This window comes from Meles meles, chromosome 1 (genome assembly GCF_922984935.1).
Source record: "Meles meles chromosome 1, mMelMel3.1 paternal haplotype, whole genome shotgun sequence".
Lineage (NCBI taxonomy): Eukaryota > Metazoa > Chordata > Mammalia > Carnivora > Mustelidae > Meles > Meles meles.
This window is the reverse complement of record NC_060066.1, coordinates 47,837,858-47,853,958: the sequence shown is the minus strand read 5'-3', so window position 1 is coordinate 47,853,958 and position 16,101 is coordinate 47,837,858. Positions and strand designations below refer to the sequence as shown.

The 16,101-nt window shown below is 37.0% G+C and overlaps 1 protein-coding gene across 1 annotated transcript in view; it reads right to left on the bottom strand.

The window, feature by feature from the left end:
* MMP16 (matrix metallopeptidase 16) overlaps nucleotides 1–15,623 on the bottom strand; it is a 309,254-nt gene extending 293,631 nt beyond the window's left edge. The window contains exon 1 of the mRNA XM_046027856.1: nucleotides 15,055–15,623. Within this exon, the coding sequence (XP_045883812.1) occupies nucleotides 15,055–15,186 (132 nt within the window). The 5' untranslated portion in view covers nucleotides 15,187–15,623. The remainder of the gene's footprint in view (nucleotides 1–15,054) is intronic.
* Nucleotides 15,624–16,101: the final 478 nt, after the last annotated feature.

The following is a 16,101-nucleotide window of genomic DNA, read 5'->3' as shown; positions in this document are numbered from 1 at the left end:
ATTTACAGAAAACTACAAAACACTGCTGAAAGGAATAAGTTTGGTATTATCCTAGGAAGATTTAAATATATCAGTGGGAAAAAACTGTATCTAAAAATAGGTTGAATTATTTCTGAAAATTAGTATATGACAAAGGCAGTTTTTAAATCAGTGAGGATGGGGTGCCTATGTGGCTCAGTAGGTTAAAGCCTCTGCCTTAAGCTCAGGTCATGATCCCAGGGTCCTAGGATCGAGCCCCACATCAGGCTCTCTGCTCAGCGGGGAGCCTGCTTCCCCCTCTCTGCCTCTGCCTGCCACTCTGTCTGCTTGTGCATTCTCTCTCTCTCTGAGAAATAAATAAATAGATAGATACATAGGTTAATAAGTACTTTTTTAAAAAGGAAAAAAAATGCTGAATATTGATATTCATTTAAATTTGCTTAAAATTAGGGAAAATATCTTAAGTAATGGCAGGTGTGTGTGGAATCAACCGTGCTTAAGCTCAAAAAGTTGAAAACTTTTTTTTTTCTTAGATGGGGAGAGAGAAAGAGAGAGAGCATGCACGCACACACCCATGGGGAGGAAGGGGGCAGAGGGAGAGAGAGAATCTTAAGCAGGCTCCACGCCCAGATGCAGGGCTATATCTCACAGCCCTGAGATCATAACCTGAGCCAAAATCAACAGTCCCACACTTAACTGACTGAGCCACCCAGGCACCCCAAGCACTGCTGAAAACTAGTAAACTGATGTATTTTGGGGGTAGCAATTTGGCAGAATTCACCAAAATTACAGATAAATATACAACCAATAAGAGAGCAACTACAGTTCCAGAAATATTTTGTTAAATAAACTCACACATGCTTAAGTAAGCATATGGTATTATTATTTATAATAGAAACAACCTTGAAAATAACCTATTTGTCCAGCAATAATAATGTTGTTAACTTACCACATAAGTTATAAGATACCATACAAGTATGAAGTTGTTCTTTACATACTGATATGAAAAATTCTCCAAAGCATACATTTATGTTAAAAAATACATAGAATGTTTTAAATAATGTATTTCGATAAAATGGAAGAAAAAGAGAAATGAAGGGTATATGTGTGTCTACAAAAATCTCTGGAAGCTATTCAAGTAACAAGAAGAAAAGAAAACCAGATTGTTGTTTAAATGAATGAAACCTATAGCCCTTGGGCAGATGGCTGTCTTCAACCAAAAGACTCTGTAAGTGTTGCCATTCCTAATATGATGCTTTACTGGAAGACTCATTTTTCCTGGTAAATGCAGAAGTGAATGATGGACCGTTTAATATTCAGAGGTCTACATTTCCTCTCCTCCTAAGGAAGATGTAATCTAGATAGACAGTACATGTATCAATGAAAGACTGAAGAAAGTCTTATTTTCCCTGTTCTTACCCTGCAAATTACCAATGTGTAGGTGTTCAGCAAGAGAAAATCTATCAAATTTTCATATCTCTTGAGTCAGTTCTTCATGGGTCTTCAATATTGTACTTGTTAGAACAATAAACATGATCTAATTTTAATGTAAGTTAGAAATTCAAATTATTATGTGATTATGCACTCTTAGGGTTTTCATGCTAATGGATGCAAAAGGTGATAGCATATCAACATTCTTCTCACCTGTATAGCTGAAAGAGCGATTGAAATGAATCAAGATGTCCAGCAAAATACAAGTAACACTGTTTTTGCTCTTTCTTGGAAACTGTCTTGGGAAAGTTGCCATTTATTAATAGCGATAGATACAATTGAAGTCACTGAACTAAAACAAAGTTATTTTCCTTTATATTTATTTCCCTAGCTATTTGGATACACATTTCTGAAAAAAAAACAAAACAAAACAAAAAAAAAACAACTTTTTTAATGTCAAGCCAATGGGTACTTAAATAAATGTTACACCAGTGAAGGAAGATATAAAGTACTTATTTATACCAGATATACTAATGTAACATAATGGAGATGGTGAGAAAAAAATCTGGAAGTCCTAGCTCCTTACCAGTTAACCACTGATCATTAAAATAAACACATCTTTGATTTTTAGAAGCTAAAATTTTTAATAAAGTAACTGAAGCAAATGTAAGGTATAAGTACCATATTTTCACCCAATAAGGGCTAAATGAGTTAGGGGAGGTAACAACTATCGAAATGGGTCAGAAAATACCACTTAAACTAGAAACACCTATGCAAAGGGATGATGTAATCCATTCAATCCTTCAGCACATATCTACTGAGCTCTGTACTTTTCTTAGGGCAGTGTTAGGCTCATGAATTATAGTGGTGACCATGGCAGATATACTGTCTCATCATAAAGTTATAATTTACTGTGAGAGTCAGACATGAATCTATTACACAAGAACCTTGTACAACAGGTTTTTGGCACATGCATTTAATTTACCAAATTTAACCATATGCTCCAGGGAAACGGAAAAATTATTTAGTTCCAATCCCCTTAAATTTCTCCTCCAGCAAATATAATTTTCGCCTATATGATTCCAGAGACAGGAAGACCAAAACTCAAAGGCACAGAGAAACAAAAGATGTTGATACTTGGCTCCTGAGTGTCCATGTGCCAAGTTTTAGTTAGCAATTAATGAGCTATTAAATGGATTTTCAACAGTAATGTTAAAAGTGAGCCTTTTGTCTTACATACATACATCAGTATGCAACTTTGAGGTAAGATAAAACACTCTGATTACAATTATGAAAGGTACTTTGAAGAATAAGTAGTAGAAGGTTATTATAAAAGCATAATGGGCTCATTTTCTGGTGGGGGTGCAGATGGTGATTAGAGAAGGCCAGATAATATTTGCTGGTTACTAAAGAATGAGTACAGGGGTAGAAAAGAAATGAAGGATGTAAGCATTCTAATGAAGACACTAAAGAACATGGATCTTGATATATCCAGGAGGAAAAGAGAAAACAATACCTGCTCGAACAATGGTTCTCAAAGTTTGGTCCAGGAACCCCTGGGGGTCCTAAAACTCTTACAGGAATCCAGTAGGGCAAAATTATTCTAATGATGCTATTTGTCTTTTCACTCTCATTTACTTGCAATTGGCAGTGCAGTTTACCACAGGCTACATGAGTTATAGTATTTTAAGTGTGAATACAGAAATAAATACGAAAATCCAACTGTCTTTTGTTAAGCCAGATATTAAAGGTCTTTGAAAAAATAGAAGACAATGTCTTTTTTTACTATTGTTACTTTGTAAAGTTTATTTTTCATAAAACTTTCTGTTTATCACTCATTTTAACAATTGGATTATGGTGTGTCTTGGTTTAGTTTCCTTCATGGTCCTTACACTTGGGATTCCCTGAGACTCTTTGATCCATGAGATTACAGATTTTTTCAGAAATTAGGTAAAGCTATAGCCATTATATCTCCAAATAATCTTTCTGCCCTGTTCAGGGACTCAGATTACACATATATTAGGCCACCTGAAGTTGTCCCATATATCCCACGTTCCACTTAATAAATGTTCTTCTCTCCCTGTGTTTCACACTGGGTAACTTATATTGCTGACTTAAAGTTTACTTTTTTTTTTTCTTCAGTAATGTCAAATCTGTTATAAATTTCAAGTGTGTCTTTAACATCACATATTGTGGTTTCAATCTCTACAAATTCAATTTGAGTCTTTTTCAATATCTTCCATGTCTCAAGTTTTTGAACAAAGAAGACAGTTATAACAACTGCTTTCATAGTCTTATCTGCTAATTCCAACATCTGTGTCACTTCTGGATCAGTTTAGATAGACACTGCTCCTCATTATGAGTTGTGTTTTTCTGCTTCTTTACATGCTTGGTAATTTTTTTTTTTTTAATCCAATGCCAGGCATTGTGACTTTTAAACTGTTAAGTACTGCGTACTTTTGTATTCCTGCATATCTTATTGAGCTTTGTTGTGGGAAGCAATTAAGTCACTTAGAAATAGTTCGATCCTTTCAGATCTTGCTTTTAAGACTTTTTAAGCAGAACTAAAGCAGTATTCAGTTCAGGACTTTGTTCCCACTACCGGAGCAGGACAGTTCTGAGTACTCTACCCTCTGTCCTGCAAAGAATGAGGTTTCCAAGTATGGCTGATGGGAATGGGCACTATCCCCAGTCCTATGTGAGCACCAAGCACTGTCTCTTCTGATTCCTTCAGCGGCTTCTCTCACTGTCCCCTAGTTGCTACTTTACAGGAATGAGCAGATCAGTTGTCAACTAAATATTTAAGAGAACTCTCTACAGACCGGCCAATGCTCTTTGTCCTGTGTAGCTCTCTCTTTTCCAGAATTCTGGCCTGTGAATTCTAGCCACCTTGGTCTCCTCCTACCCCCAGATCCATCCCTAACACAGGAGCCTGCCGGGCTCAACCTGGTTCTGCATTCCCTGTACTGCCGTCCGGAAGCCCTGTCAAGATGGTCAACTGAGACAATTTTAGGGTTCACTCTGTTTGTTTACTATCTCTTAGTGATGACGTCCCTTCATTATCTGATGTCCAATGACTTGAAAACCATTTTTCCCTATATTTTCTTTATTTCACAAGGTAGAGTAAATTAAGAGCCTGTTATTTATCTTGCCCCATTATCCCTTACCTCTTTAATCTTACAACAACCCATGAGTTGGGTACTATTATCTGTACTTTACATATGAAGAAATTGGAGCACATGGTCAATGACCAGGTTCACTCAAGTTCACTGAGCTTGTAGGGATACAGCTATGATTTTTAAGCATATCTTCACAGGTTCTTGTACATAGCCATTATGATATACTGCCTGTAGAGGAGGTAAAGAGCTGAATGAATTTTAACACTGAGAAATGTTCTAAAATCAGCTAGATTCTTACCTTTGTAAATGGGTTTAGAAACAGTTCTCCTTGAAAGGCTAATGAATGAACTTAAGTGAACCCTGAAAGCTATACACAGCAATGATCTTAAGGACTAAAGATTTTTTTTCAGCCTTTGGTCAACCACCAAGTTGAAGTTTCCATCCCCTTCACATCAAAGACAATAACCAGATATCAGGTCTATTCTCAAAGAGTGAGAAGGTGCTCACTAATTTCTGAAGCATGGATCCATGTCAAAATTAACCTATCTCTGAGAAAGTTCTCATTTATATTATAACTAAATATGTTAGAAGTAATAAAATAAACTGGTTTCCTTATAGCTTCTATCCAATTGATGCAACATATAAAAATAACAAATTCCAAAACTCTTAGAACATGCCAGATAGTCACTGTATACATACACATTCTTCCCCTCAGGGCACAAGAACACAGATCTGACATGGGTTTTCCTTTACATTTTCTCCAGTGTTCTATTCTTTTCATCTTGGAATGTAATCACATCTTCTTGAAACTTTTGAAAATCACATTTAAAGAAAAACTGCAATATGGCAAATAGGTGAGAAAGGAAATACTATGATAAATTTGAAATTATGTCACTTTAAATATGATATGTAATCAAACATAGGTTAGCAACTTTCTAATAAGCAAAAAATCATGAGTATTCAAGAGGAAAACTACTGAGCACACAAACTCGATCTTGAATCAACAAATCAAATCAACAGCAGCCCATTCAGTTTTTTACTCCAGGCAAGACTCTATGCTAGGGTAGACCTAGCATTTTCATGATACATATTAATTATCTCTTTTCAGTTTGAAATACAAAAGATGTGAACCATGGAACTAGATCACACGGTCTTATTGGGAAATTGGAAATTCTTGCCTCTTTGTGGTTAAGAGCCTGGGCTCTGCAGGCAACTTGTCTGCTTTGATTCTGGGCTACTCCACTGTGGGAGGAGCAGAGCTATGTGGCCTTAGCAAGTTCCTCAACTTCTTGGTGTCTCAGATTCCTCATTTGTGAAAGAGAAACAGCAGTGTTAACTCACAAGACTGTAATGAAATTTCAATGAGTTGATATATATGAAGCACGTAGAACATAATCAGGCCCTCAGCAAATGTGCAACCAGTGTTAATTAACATTGTTTTTATTATTAAAAGAAGGTATTCAATAAAACCAATTCTATACATCTCTGTTTTATTGGTTATTTGGATCTTGTCTAATTAGAATATAATGCCAGCTCATAATTGTTTCTAAACTCTGGTCATCTCATTGGTGGGAATGAAAGCACTGAGATACACCCTATTCTTATTTAAGGAGATTGCTTGGCATTTTCTCAGTGCTATAATTACATAACCTGTGCTACAGACAAACAGTAAAGATCACAAATCAATTTCATGAATGGTCAAAATAAGGCAAAGACTGCTTAAGTGATATGCTTGAGTCACCCATGAAACAATTTCACTCAATCCACACGCAGGAGTAAATCAGTAAGTTATATGAATAGAGTTGTTACAGTATTTTTTTTGAAGATTTTATTTATTTATTTGACAGAGAGAGAGATCACAAGGAGGCAGAGAGGCAGGCAGAGAGAGGGGTGGGGGAGAAGCAGGCTCCCCGCTGAGCAGAAAGCCCAACTCTATCCCAGGACCCTGAAATCATGACCAGAGCTGAAGGCAGAGGCTTAACCCACTGAGCCACCCAGGCACCCGAGTTGTTACAGTATTAAAACACCCAGACCGCTAAGTTTTATCGGTAACCGTGAGTGAGTTTTTTATAAACTTGTTCTCAATTTCATACAAATCATTGAGTATATATTTGATTCCAGAAGTCATTTGAATCTATTCTCACTTCTTCACAAAGAAACAAGGGAGGGATACAAACCTGGCTTTTTGTAAAATTTTACCTGATTTTCAAGCCTGAAGGCCTGTAAGTCAAATCTCAAGCAGGAAGTCCCTCCAGACTCCAGACAAGAAGAAACAAGTAGGACCATGAGGAGGAACTGCCTAGCAATTGTTTAAAGTAAAGAGGGAATGAAGGCACAGCCATTAGAAACCCGAAACAAGTACAAATATCTAATCAGTATAAACAATGAGAAACTATTAACACATGGTATGAATTCAACTGTGGAAGTTCCTATGGAAAAAAATGCCTCACTGACATCACTCAGGGTCTGACTCTGCATCAGCCTGTGCTGAGGCACAAGCCTGCATTCCACTGACATCACCTCAGGTGCGTGCAATTTGGGGACGTGAAATAAAGTTCATAAAAGTATCCAGCTTCCCTTAAAAAGAAGCAATTTATTCCCCCTTAAGTGTGACTAAAACAAATACTGTAAAATTCCATTCCAGTGAGCAGTTTATTTGGGTTTATTTGGTCATTTGAATACATCACTCCAAGGACTATTTCTCCAGAGAATATCTGTGGGGCCATGTCTTACTTCATTTACCCGTATTTCATTTAACTGACTAGATTAAGAAACATTTAAAAAATCTGAATGATGCTTGCAAGGAAATTATAATATCTTAATTAAATGTTGGTGTGCCCCTTGCATTAGTGGCTGCCTTTTTTTATCCTCCCTCCTTCTACCAGAGGTCACATTATAATCTGCTCAACTGAAAACATGTCTGAGCTTCCTATTTAAAGAAAAAACAGCTTCACACTTTTGTGACTCATTTCGTACATATTTTTAAAAAAGAATAGGTAAAACTTGTATTTTAAAATCTGCTTTCGTTGAAAAACATGTATTCAACAAGGCCTATGGTAAACAATAAAAATAAGATAACTTTAGTCTCACAAGATTTTAAAATTGAATTTTTGCTACATGTAACTTAAAAGGCACAATCCGATTAAATTTAGCCCACCTCTCATCTGTTAAGACTACAATTATCTCACTAGACATTTTAGTTAAAATGAGAATTTCAAAAGCACCTGTAGTCACTATAATGTATAGTTTGTGACCTGCTCTACACCTAAAAGCAAGGGATATATAACGCAGTCCTCCATTAAAATATTCTTGGCCAAGCAGTCATGCCCGGAACTCCGGGCCTCCCTGAAAAGTGCTAATTTCCTTCTTAGTTCATCAAATATGTAATCACGGGTGCCAACTGGCTCTCAGTAAACCCATCTCACATCTTAAATCATAAACCATGTGTTCATTGATTTCTTTAACTCTCTATGATTGGTTATGATTCATTTTAAGGCATGTGATTGCACCTAGTGTCCTTGATTTTAAACCAAATTCTTCTACTCTATTGGAGTTTTTAAACAGCTCAATAGCTCCCTCTAGCCTCCTTTTGTATACTACACCCGCAGATCACATTTAATTAAAGGTCAGGGGGCCATAGTGGGATTATTCTTACTCCCTTGGCTAAACTTCTGTTAAGAGGCTCATCAACATATTCCACTGATCCAAATCCAAGGATGCACAATGCCAAACGACTGTGGTGAAACACTAAGACAAAGAACATCCATTCAGAGTGCTAAACGACAGGAAGCAACAATCAAATACGGTTTTAGGAATAACCTCAAAATCTATAAATAACTTTCCCATGAAAAAGAAAAAGAAGGCAAATAAAAAAATGAGTATCACACATATTATTACTTAGTATTTTATCCTTATAACATGGAATATTTTTGCTGTTCACATAAGCTGCATATTTTATAAAACAAATGGAATCTGATTTTTCACATTTAAAATCAGATGTGTTATGAAGAATAAAAATAACCCTCAAAGAGCCATGTGCCAAAATTATTTCCCACAATGGGTGAAAGGGATAGACAGTATAAGCACCTCATTTCACTAAAAAATACATATATATTTTTTGTAGATAATTGATAGATTTGAATTTTGAGACCCTCTCCCACCACAAAAAAAAAAAAAAACAACAAATTTTGATCTTATTTCACCTTGCCTTTTTAAGATCAAACTGCCAACTTACAGATTTTTCAAAATAACATCAATCCATGTTTTTAACATTAAATTTTTAAAGTATGCTACCTTGGCCAAAAATTGATTTTAAAATTACATGTAATTTGCTGCCAATGTTTTTATTACTCAGCAGAAGGCTAGGATTATTTTCAAAATGGAACAGCCTGTGTCATTACAGATGATAACAAATGTTAGCAATAAGTTGCCCATTCTGTATGTCTTCATGATATCCACTTCAGAAAACAAAAAATCTGAACATTCTACCTTTGGCATCTAGTTGCTCCCAAATTTATATAGTAAATATGTACGATTTTCTTCCATCTATACAAATTAAATATTGGAGGCTAAATACAATAGAATTTCAAATTTGGAAATGTCTTTGATGATAGTTTAAATTAATTTTTGTCTTTGCAGATGCAGGCATTAAAGAAATGACTTGTCCAAGATCAAAGCTATATTAGTAAAAGAATCAGTTAAACCCTGCATTCCTTGACCTCTGGCCTAGTAGGGCCATCACGTTATATTGTTAGCTACCTTTTATTCTCAGTGTTACAAGAAGATCTTTGCTGTTTAAAAACGTCTTTGTCATTGTAGAAAACACTTTAATATCTCTTTCTGCCCATCCCCCTCCTTCCTCTATTAATTAAAAAAAAAAAAAAGACTTTTATGTTCTGGATTAGGGGTAGAACAAAGACCTGGCCCACATTATATACTGAATCCCACTACTGTAGATAGGAAGCACATGGGCCTTGAGCCAATTAAAATAAACAAGCCCACTGAATCATAAGGCCTATTTATTTTCCATGGTATTACAAGATGAACAGATTTCTGTAAACTCAGTCTTGTAAAAGAAGGTGTGAGCTGAACTTGACATTCTATGATAGTAACAGATGACAAGACAAAATGTGCAAATCATATTCCTAAGCTAAACTGTCTAAGAAAAGCCCACGGGAAGAAAATGTACTAATGTTAGTGGTTGATATTCAGTATATTACACTTTTTAAAAATGAAAAAGGTATTAAAATAAAATCTTCCTGGACCAGCTGGTATGTCCTAACCTGATAGACTTTTATGTAATTAGATGCTATCATGATAATTTACATTTGTATCGCATCCTTTTTTTTTTTACTAATAATAATGATATTTAAAAAGTACTGAATGTTTAACTATGTGAGGGTATGTTCCTATCTATCCATCTTTCTAATATGATATACATGTATTCATTTAATCATCAAAACATTCTATGACGCAGGTACTGTTAGTATCCCCATTTTACAGATATGTACAGTAAGGCTCAGAGATTAATGAACTTGTCCATTATTAACTTCGCAAGTAAAAGAGGTGGGATCAGAATCCGGCAATCTGGAGTCAGAATATGTGATCTTAATCATTATACTACTCCACAATAAAAAACAATTTGATGGATGTAATTATATTCACAGATACTTAAATTGTGACAGAAAGTAACATGAAAAGTGACTTTCTCAATTTGCATATTCATCCTGAAGGATCAGAAATTTCCTGGAGTATAACGAAATCTTTTCCTTTTGACATTGAACAAGTTTAAGTAATTGATTCAAATGACCAATAGCTTTTTTTTTTTTTTTTTTTTTTTTTTGGTCCTGAAATAATTCCAAATGGTCATTTACAAAATATTCTGAACAGGTACATTTTGAGTAGTTGGGGTAGGTCAGGCAGTAAAATAAATTGACATAAAATAATTGATTAATGCAACTTCAGAGAAAACAATTATACCACTAAACAAGAACCTTAAAATTTTATGTTCATAACCTAAAATAACATGAATAAGAAAAAGTAAAAACTTTAGATCACTTTTAACCTGACTCCAGAGATTAAAAAAGCTATTACTGAACCCAACTCTAACCTTACTTGATGGGGAAGAAGACCCTGAGAGAGGAAACCCAACTCTATAGGAAAGAATAGACTTGGAAAGTTGTTCTTTGTGGTTTTTTCAGGGGTAGTAAGAGACAATCTGCCTTGCTGGCCTACGCTCACCTGCAAGAGTTTCATGAATAATCCTAGATTGGGAAACTTGACCAGGCAACTCTGAACAGAGAAAAGCATCAAGTGACACACAGGAGAACCTGGGGGTTACTGAGTCTTTTGGTCTCCTGGTCATAATTTTTGGTCCTTATGAGCATTCCAAATGGCCAGCACACCTGGGATGTCTTGAAAAGCTTGGAATTTGCAGTAAATAAAAACCTTCATGAATCAGTCACACAGCCCCTGTTCCTGCCCAGTAAAAACTGCTACACTGAGAATTATGGGATGTAATCAAAACAGTCCCTTACTCAAGGGGGCTGACCAGATCAGTGTCAGCAACCTTCCACAAGCAAATGAAATCAGGCACGTTGATTATTCTGACTTTCAAGTAGATTCAGATAAACTTGATAAAGGTGAATAAAATATGAAACCAGTTAAAGAAACATACTGCAAGGTAGGAAATGGTTACACTCATGATACATAGTATTTGTCATGAAAAGTCTTCTTTAAAAAATCTAAAATCTCTCTTCTTTTGTGAATGAAAAACAACAAAATCAATTTTTGCTTTATCAAGAATTTTTGTCACAAAATAGTAATCATCTTCTTATGCTTTGATATGGGCATCATTCAGAATATCACATTTTTATTTTACCATAAAATTGGCTTAAAATAAATTTTCTCATTAGAAATGTGTGTGATACTTTAAGAAACAATAAGGAATATGTTGCTCATATATTTAACATTTGGCAAACTATCAAAGATGATGATGAATGTTACTACCCTCATGAACTATATATATATATATATATATATATATTTTTTTTTTTTTTTTCCTTAACTAGGCTCCATGCCCAGAGTGGAGCCCAATGTGGGGCTCAAATTCGGGACCCTGAGATCAGGACTTGAGCTCAGACCAAGAGTTGGACACAACCCACTGAGCCACCAGGTGCCCCTCATGAACTATAGTCTATCTCAAATTCCATAACAATAATGCTTGCAACGTCCAAAAACCCCACAAAAACTAAAAAATAAAAATCTCCAGGATCATGGAAATTCCTCTAAGAAGACCATTATTTTAGAGACAATATGATTTTTTAGAGCACAGAGATTCAATCCTGATTCTTTGTTAACAATTCAGCTTCATCTGACCAATGAACACTTCTGATTCAAACTGCTGTCCAATGATAGCAGTCTTTGACTTTTAGTTAATGTTAATGTCATGGTAATGACTACACACCGAAAGGCCCATTCCCCAAAAATGCATCCTACAGAGTACAGAAATCTTTAAACAAATATACGCTGAAAATTTGGCATTAAAAATAGTGTTCTTCCTAAAACATATACGGAGAAGAATGAATTGAATCTCTTCTATAGTACTACTTCTGGTAGTGTCTGACCCTTTCCTAGCTGTTGAGATATTTCTTTTTGCTTCTTAAAAACAAAAATAAACAAAATGTACTCTTTTTCTATAACAAGCTTTCATCAGCATAATAAAAAAAATAGCTCCTATTCTGATCACTGAAAATTACAAATGCTTATATTCTTAAGAATAAGGTAGGAAAGAGTTAACATGAATATTTCTACTCAATGCCCACACCTCCAGGGGGAAAATGTTTTTGAACCTTAAATTATAGGGATGAAAAGTAGAAGTGTCCCACCAATTGTGAAGTTCAGTGAGGAATAAAACATTGTAATCTCAGCTGTCAGCATAAAAAGCATCTCTCAGAAGCTTCGTTCCAACTATAATAACTTGGTGTGCTTGCTGGAAAAAAAAATTTATGATCATGTGAGCTTCATGCATGATTGATACCATTACTGTTTATTTTAAGACTGTCCTTGAGAATCAATCAAATAAGCATTCCCAGTGTATGTTTTGCAACCAAGAATGAAGAACACAGTATAAGTGCTTTTCTGAAGAATATGTGATACATATTATTCCCATTAGAGCTTCCTACCAAAAAGAAATATCTAATAAAGGTGAATCAGGCAGAAATTCATGTCAGAAAATATCCTGTCATTCCATGTTCTTCATAGTATGTTGAATTAACAAGCAGCTACTCTTATGATTAAAAAAAGAAAAACAGAGGTTATCGTTAGACATAAGGAAGTACATAAACCCAACTAAGGATATGCTCAAGTGCTTAAAAAAACTAATTGGAAATAATACAAACTATGAAGCAGAATCTAATCTTAGTCATTAGGAAATCTCCATTGTAACAAATAAGGTTTATAAGGTCTCAGATGGCACCAGCCCCTTATCATTCATAATTAAATATTTGCATTGTGTAATAAATATGGATGACATAACTTAAATACTCTAAAAAAAATAACTCTTTTTCCATGAACCATTTTTTTCACATACATATTAAAGAAGGGATCATGTATATTTGAAGTGAAATCTCTTTTTTGAGTAAAATCAACTTTTCTTGTATAATGATATCTGATTGAACTGAGGGATTCAAACTATAAAGAAATACAATAAAATGTATGTCTAGTCTCAAAAAGAAAACCTAATAATCATCCAAACACTGATGCTATCCCAACAATCTCTGAAAGCAAATCTAAGACTTTACCAAAGCAAGTAGCCATCAATCCAGACTTTCCCTTCAGCTTCACAGTGAGCAAAATAAAACCAAGCACTTACTTTTATCCACCTTCCCCATGCCCCACCTTACCACCATCACTCTACTACCATCAAACTGAAGTAATGGGCCCTTCGCTTACAATATAAACAACAGTTTGCCATTTTCATTCCTTCAGTCTATGAACTAATTACTCCTTCACTTCAATACTAAATCATCTCTTGATTTTAGTATTAGATAGAAAAACCCATCGGTGGCATAGAATTCTAAAAGTTCAAATTTGCTATCAAGAGAAGTATGGACTTTCAGCCCCTTTGCATCTCTCTTTTTATTCAGAAAACCAAAGTTGTATTTTTCAAAAGGTTAAACAGTTTTGGTTTTCAAAATGGGGTTTTTGTGTAATACAATCATACTTAACATCTGTAAACTTTTTTTAACTCTTGATAATGGCTCTTACTTTTTCAAATACTTTCTCTACCAACCATCACTTATTACATGGAGTCCTAAGAACAGTTTATATAAACAGTTATATTCAGAATACGGCCTCACACATGGCCTTTATTATGCACACTTTGTATATAAATCTGTTACATGAAACATGTTTAAATGCTGTGCAACAGGTCCTGCTATTGTGTAAACACACACTCCCAGCAAAATGACAGTAAGCTTTAAAGAATCAACAATATTTTTAAAAATCACATTATTCTTCAGAGATTTAATTGTAATTCTTTTGAGATGTCAGAAGACAGAAGATTTCATCAAAAGCAGTATATTTTACTAAAACCTTCTAACTGTCTTTGTATTCCACTGTGTATGTTATAAACTGGAGTTAGAGCCCAGGTGTATACACACTTTCATTGATTTACTGCACATTACTGGCTTTAGTGCTGAGTTGATGACAGGAAGAGTACTTTGGCAGAGGTCTGACAAGTCCTTATCCTCAAGTTCCCTTCTGCTTTATGTCTGTCTGTTCCCAAAGCTATCAAAGTAAAGCAAATGACAGACTAAAACCTCTCAGTTTTGCCATGAGAGTGTGAAATCAAATTAAAAACACACCTCGCAACTATTACATTGGGCCACGTTTTATTTTCAGTTGGCGGGGGAGGGGAAGAGAAGACACTTTAAAAGAGATGGATTTCATGTTCTCTGTAGTCAGATCTAGTTACAGTGTATTAAGTTATGTCTAAATGAGAAAAAGACTGTCTAGTCAAGTGTTTTATCACAAAGTAATGTTATTAAACATATCAAGTATTCCCACGCTCTCCTCTAGATTCTTTGATTTTAACCTCCTTTGTTAGGCATAGAACACGGGGAGAAAGATTTAGGAACAATACCAAGGAAGCACATGATGCCAAGCAATGAATTCTGTATTTCCTGAACAGTTTATTCATCATAAACTCAAACTGCTTTTATTAAAGCCACACGTTTGCTATATGTAGGACCTCGCCTCTTCCCTGGGTGACAAGCATGGACCGGCTACAAATGTGTCTCGGAGCGCGCAGCATCGTGCTTTGTGCTGCTGGGGATAACGGATTCTCAGTCTCGCGCGCATCCATCACCTAAGACACAGGGAAACTCAACCAGGGTCTCGGCGGCTGCAAAGGAAACAATGTGTAGAGAGACCCAGGCTGCTCTGACCAGATCCCAGGAGTGAACGAAATGTTTCAGGGAGCAGCGCAGGCAAGCGAGAAGGAAGAAAGCTCTCATACTCTTACCTCCACATTGAAATACTGCTCCGTTCCGCAGACGGTAGCACATAAAATCCAAAGCAAGGTTTGCAAGAAAAATACCCCCGAATGATGCACGAAATCCAACCGTCTTCCAGTGCTGAATGTGAGTAAGATCATAGTGAACTGTGCTTCAATGGATGGACGAGCTCCCCTTCGTTTTCTCTCTCTCTCCCTCTCCCTCCCTCCCTGGTTTCCTTTCAAAAAAAAGTCCTCCGGGTGGGTAAGGAGCCTGCAGGTTCACCCACAGCCGGGCAAGAGGAGGAGACTGAGGGCCCAGCACTCAGCAGCCCCCGAGAAACGGCGGCGGAGGCAGGGTCAGCAGCAGCCTGCATTCACCATCCTCGGGGGCCCGTCACCGGGAACGTGGCGCCCAAGTTCACCGGCGGTTCCGGCTCAAAGCGCCGAGTCGCAGCCGCAGCAGCAGCCGCCGCCGCCGCCGCCGCCTCCTCCAGCCCGTGCGTCCTCGTCCTCCTCCTCCTCCTTCTCCTCCTCCTCCTCCACCGCCCACTCCTCCTCCGCCGCCGCGGCCGCCTCTTGCTTCTGCGGGAAGGGCCTTCGCCGCTCCTCTCCTCTCGCCTTTGCTTCTCCTTCCCTCCTTTCCTCGCTCCCCTCCAGAATGTTCATCCGTAATCTACATAACTCCTCCTTCCCGGGGTCTGCCTGACTCTCCGGCCCTCAGCGCGCGCGCGCACACACACACACATACACACGCGCGCGCGCGCGCACACACACACACACACACACCAGCGCGCGCGCGCGCACACACACACATATCTACACATGAGCACACACACAACTCCACACACACACACGCGCGCGCGCGCTCTTCTTAAAGGAGACTGTGAAGGGGAACCGCTACTGTACCGTGCACTGGAAGTGGCCAGACCTTCAGAAGGGCCATGGATTGGGAGGAGAACCTGGCATGCCGCCCACCCCCTCATCCCTGGGACTAGAATCCAGCAACCTGGGCGGCTCCAACCTTTCTTCTCGCCCACCCACTCCGGGGCATCTAGAAACAAGTGCGCCCCTCCC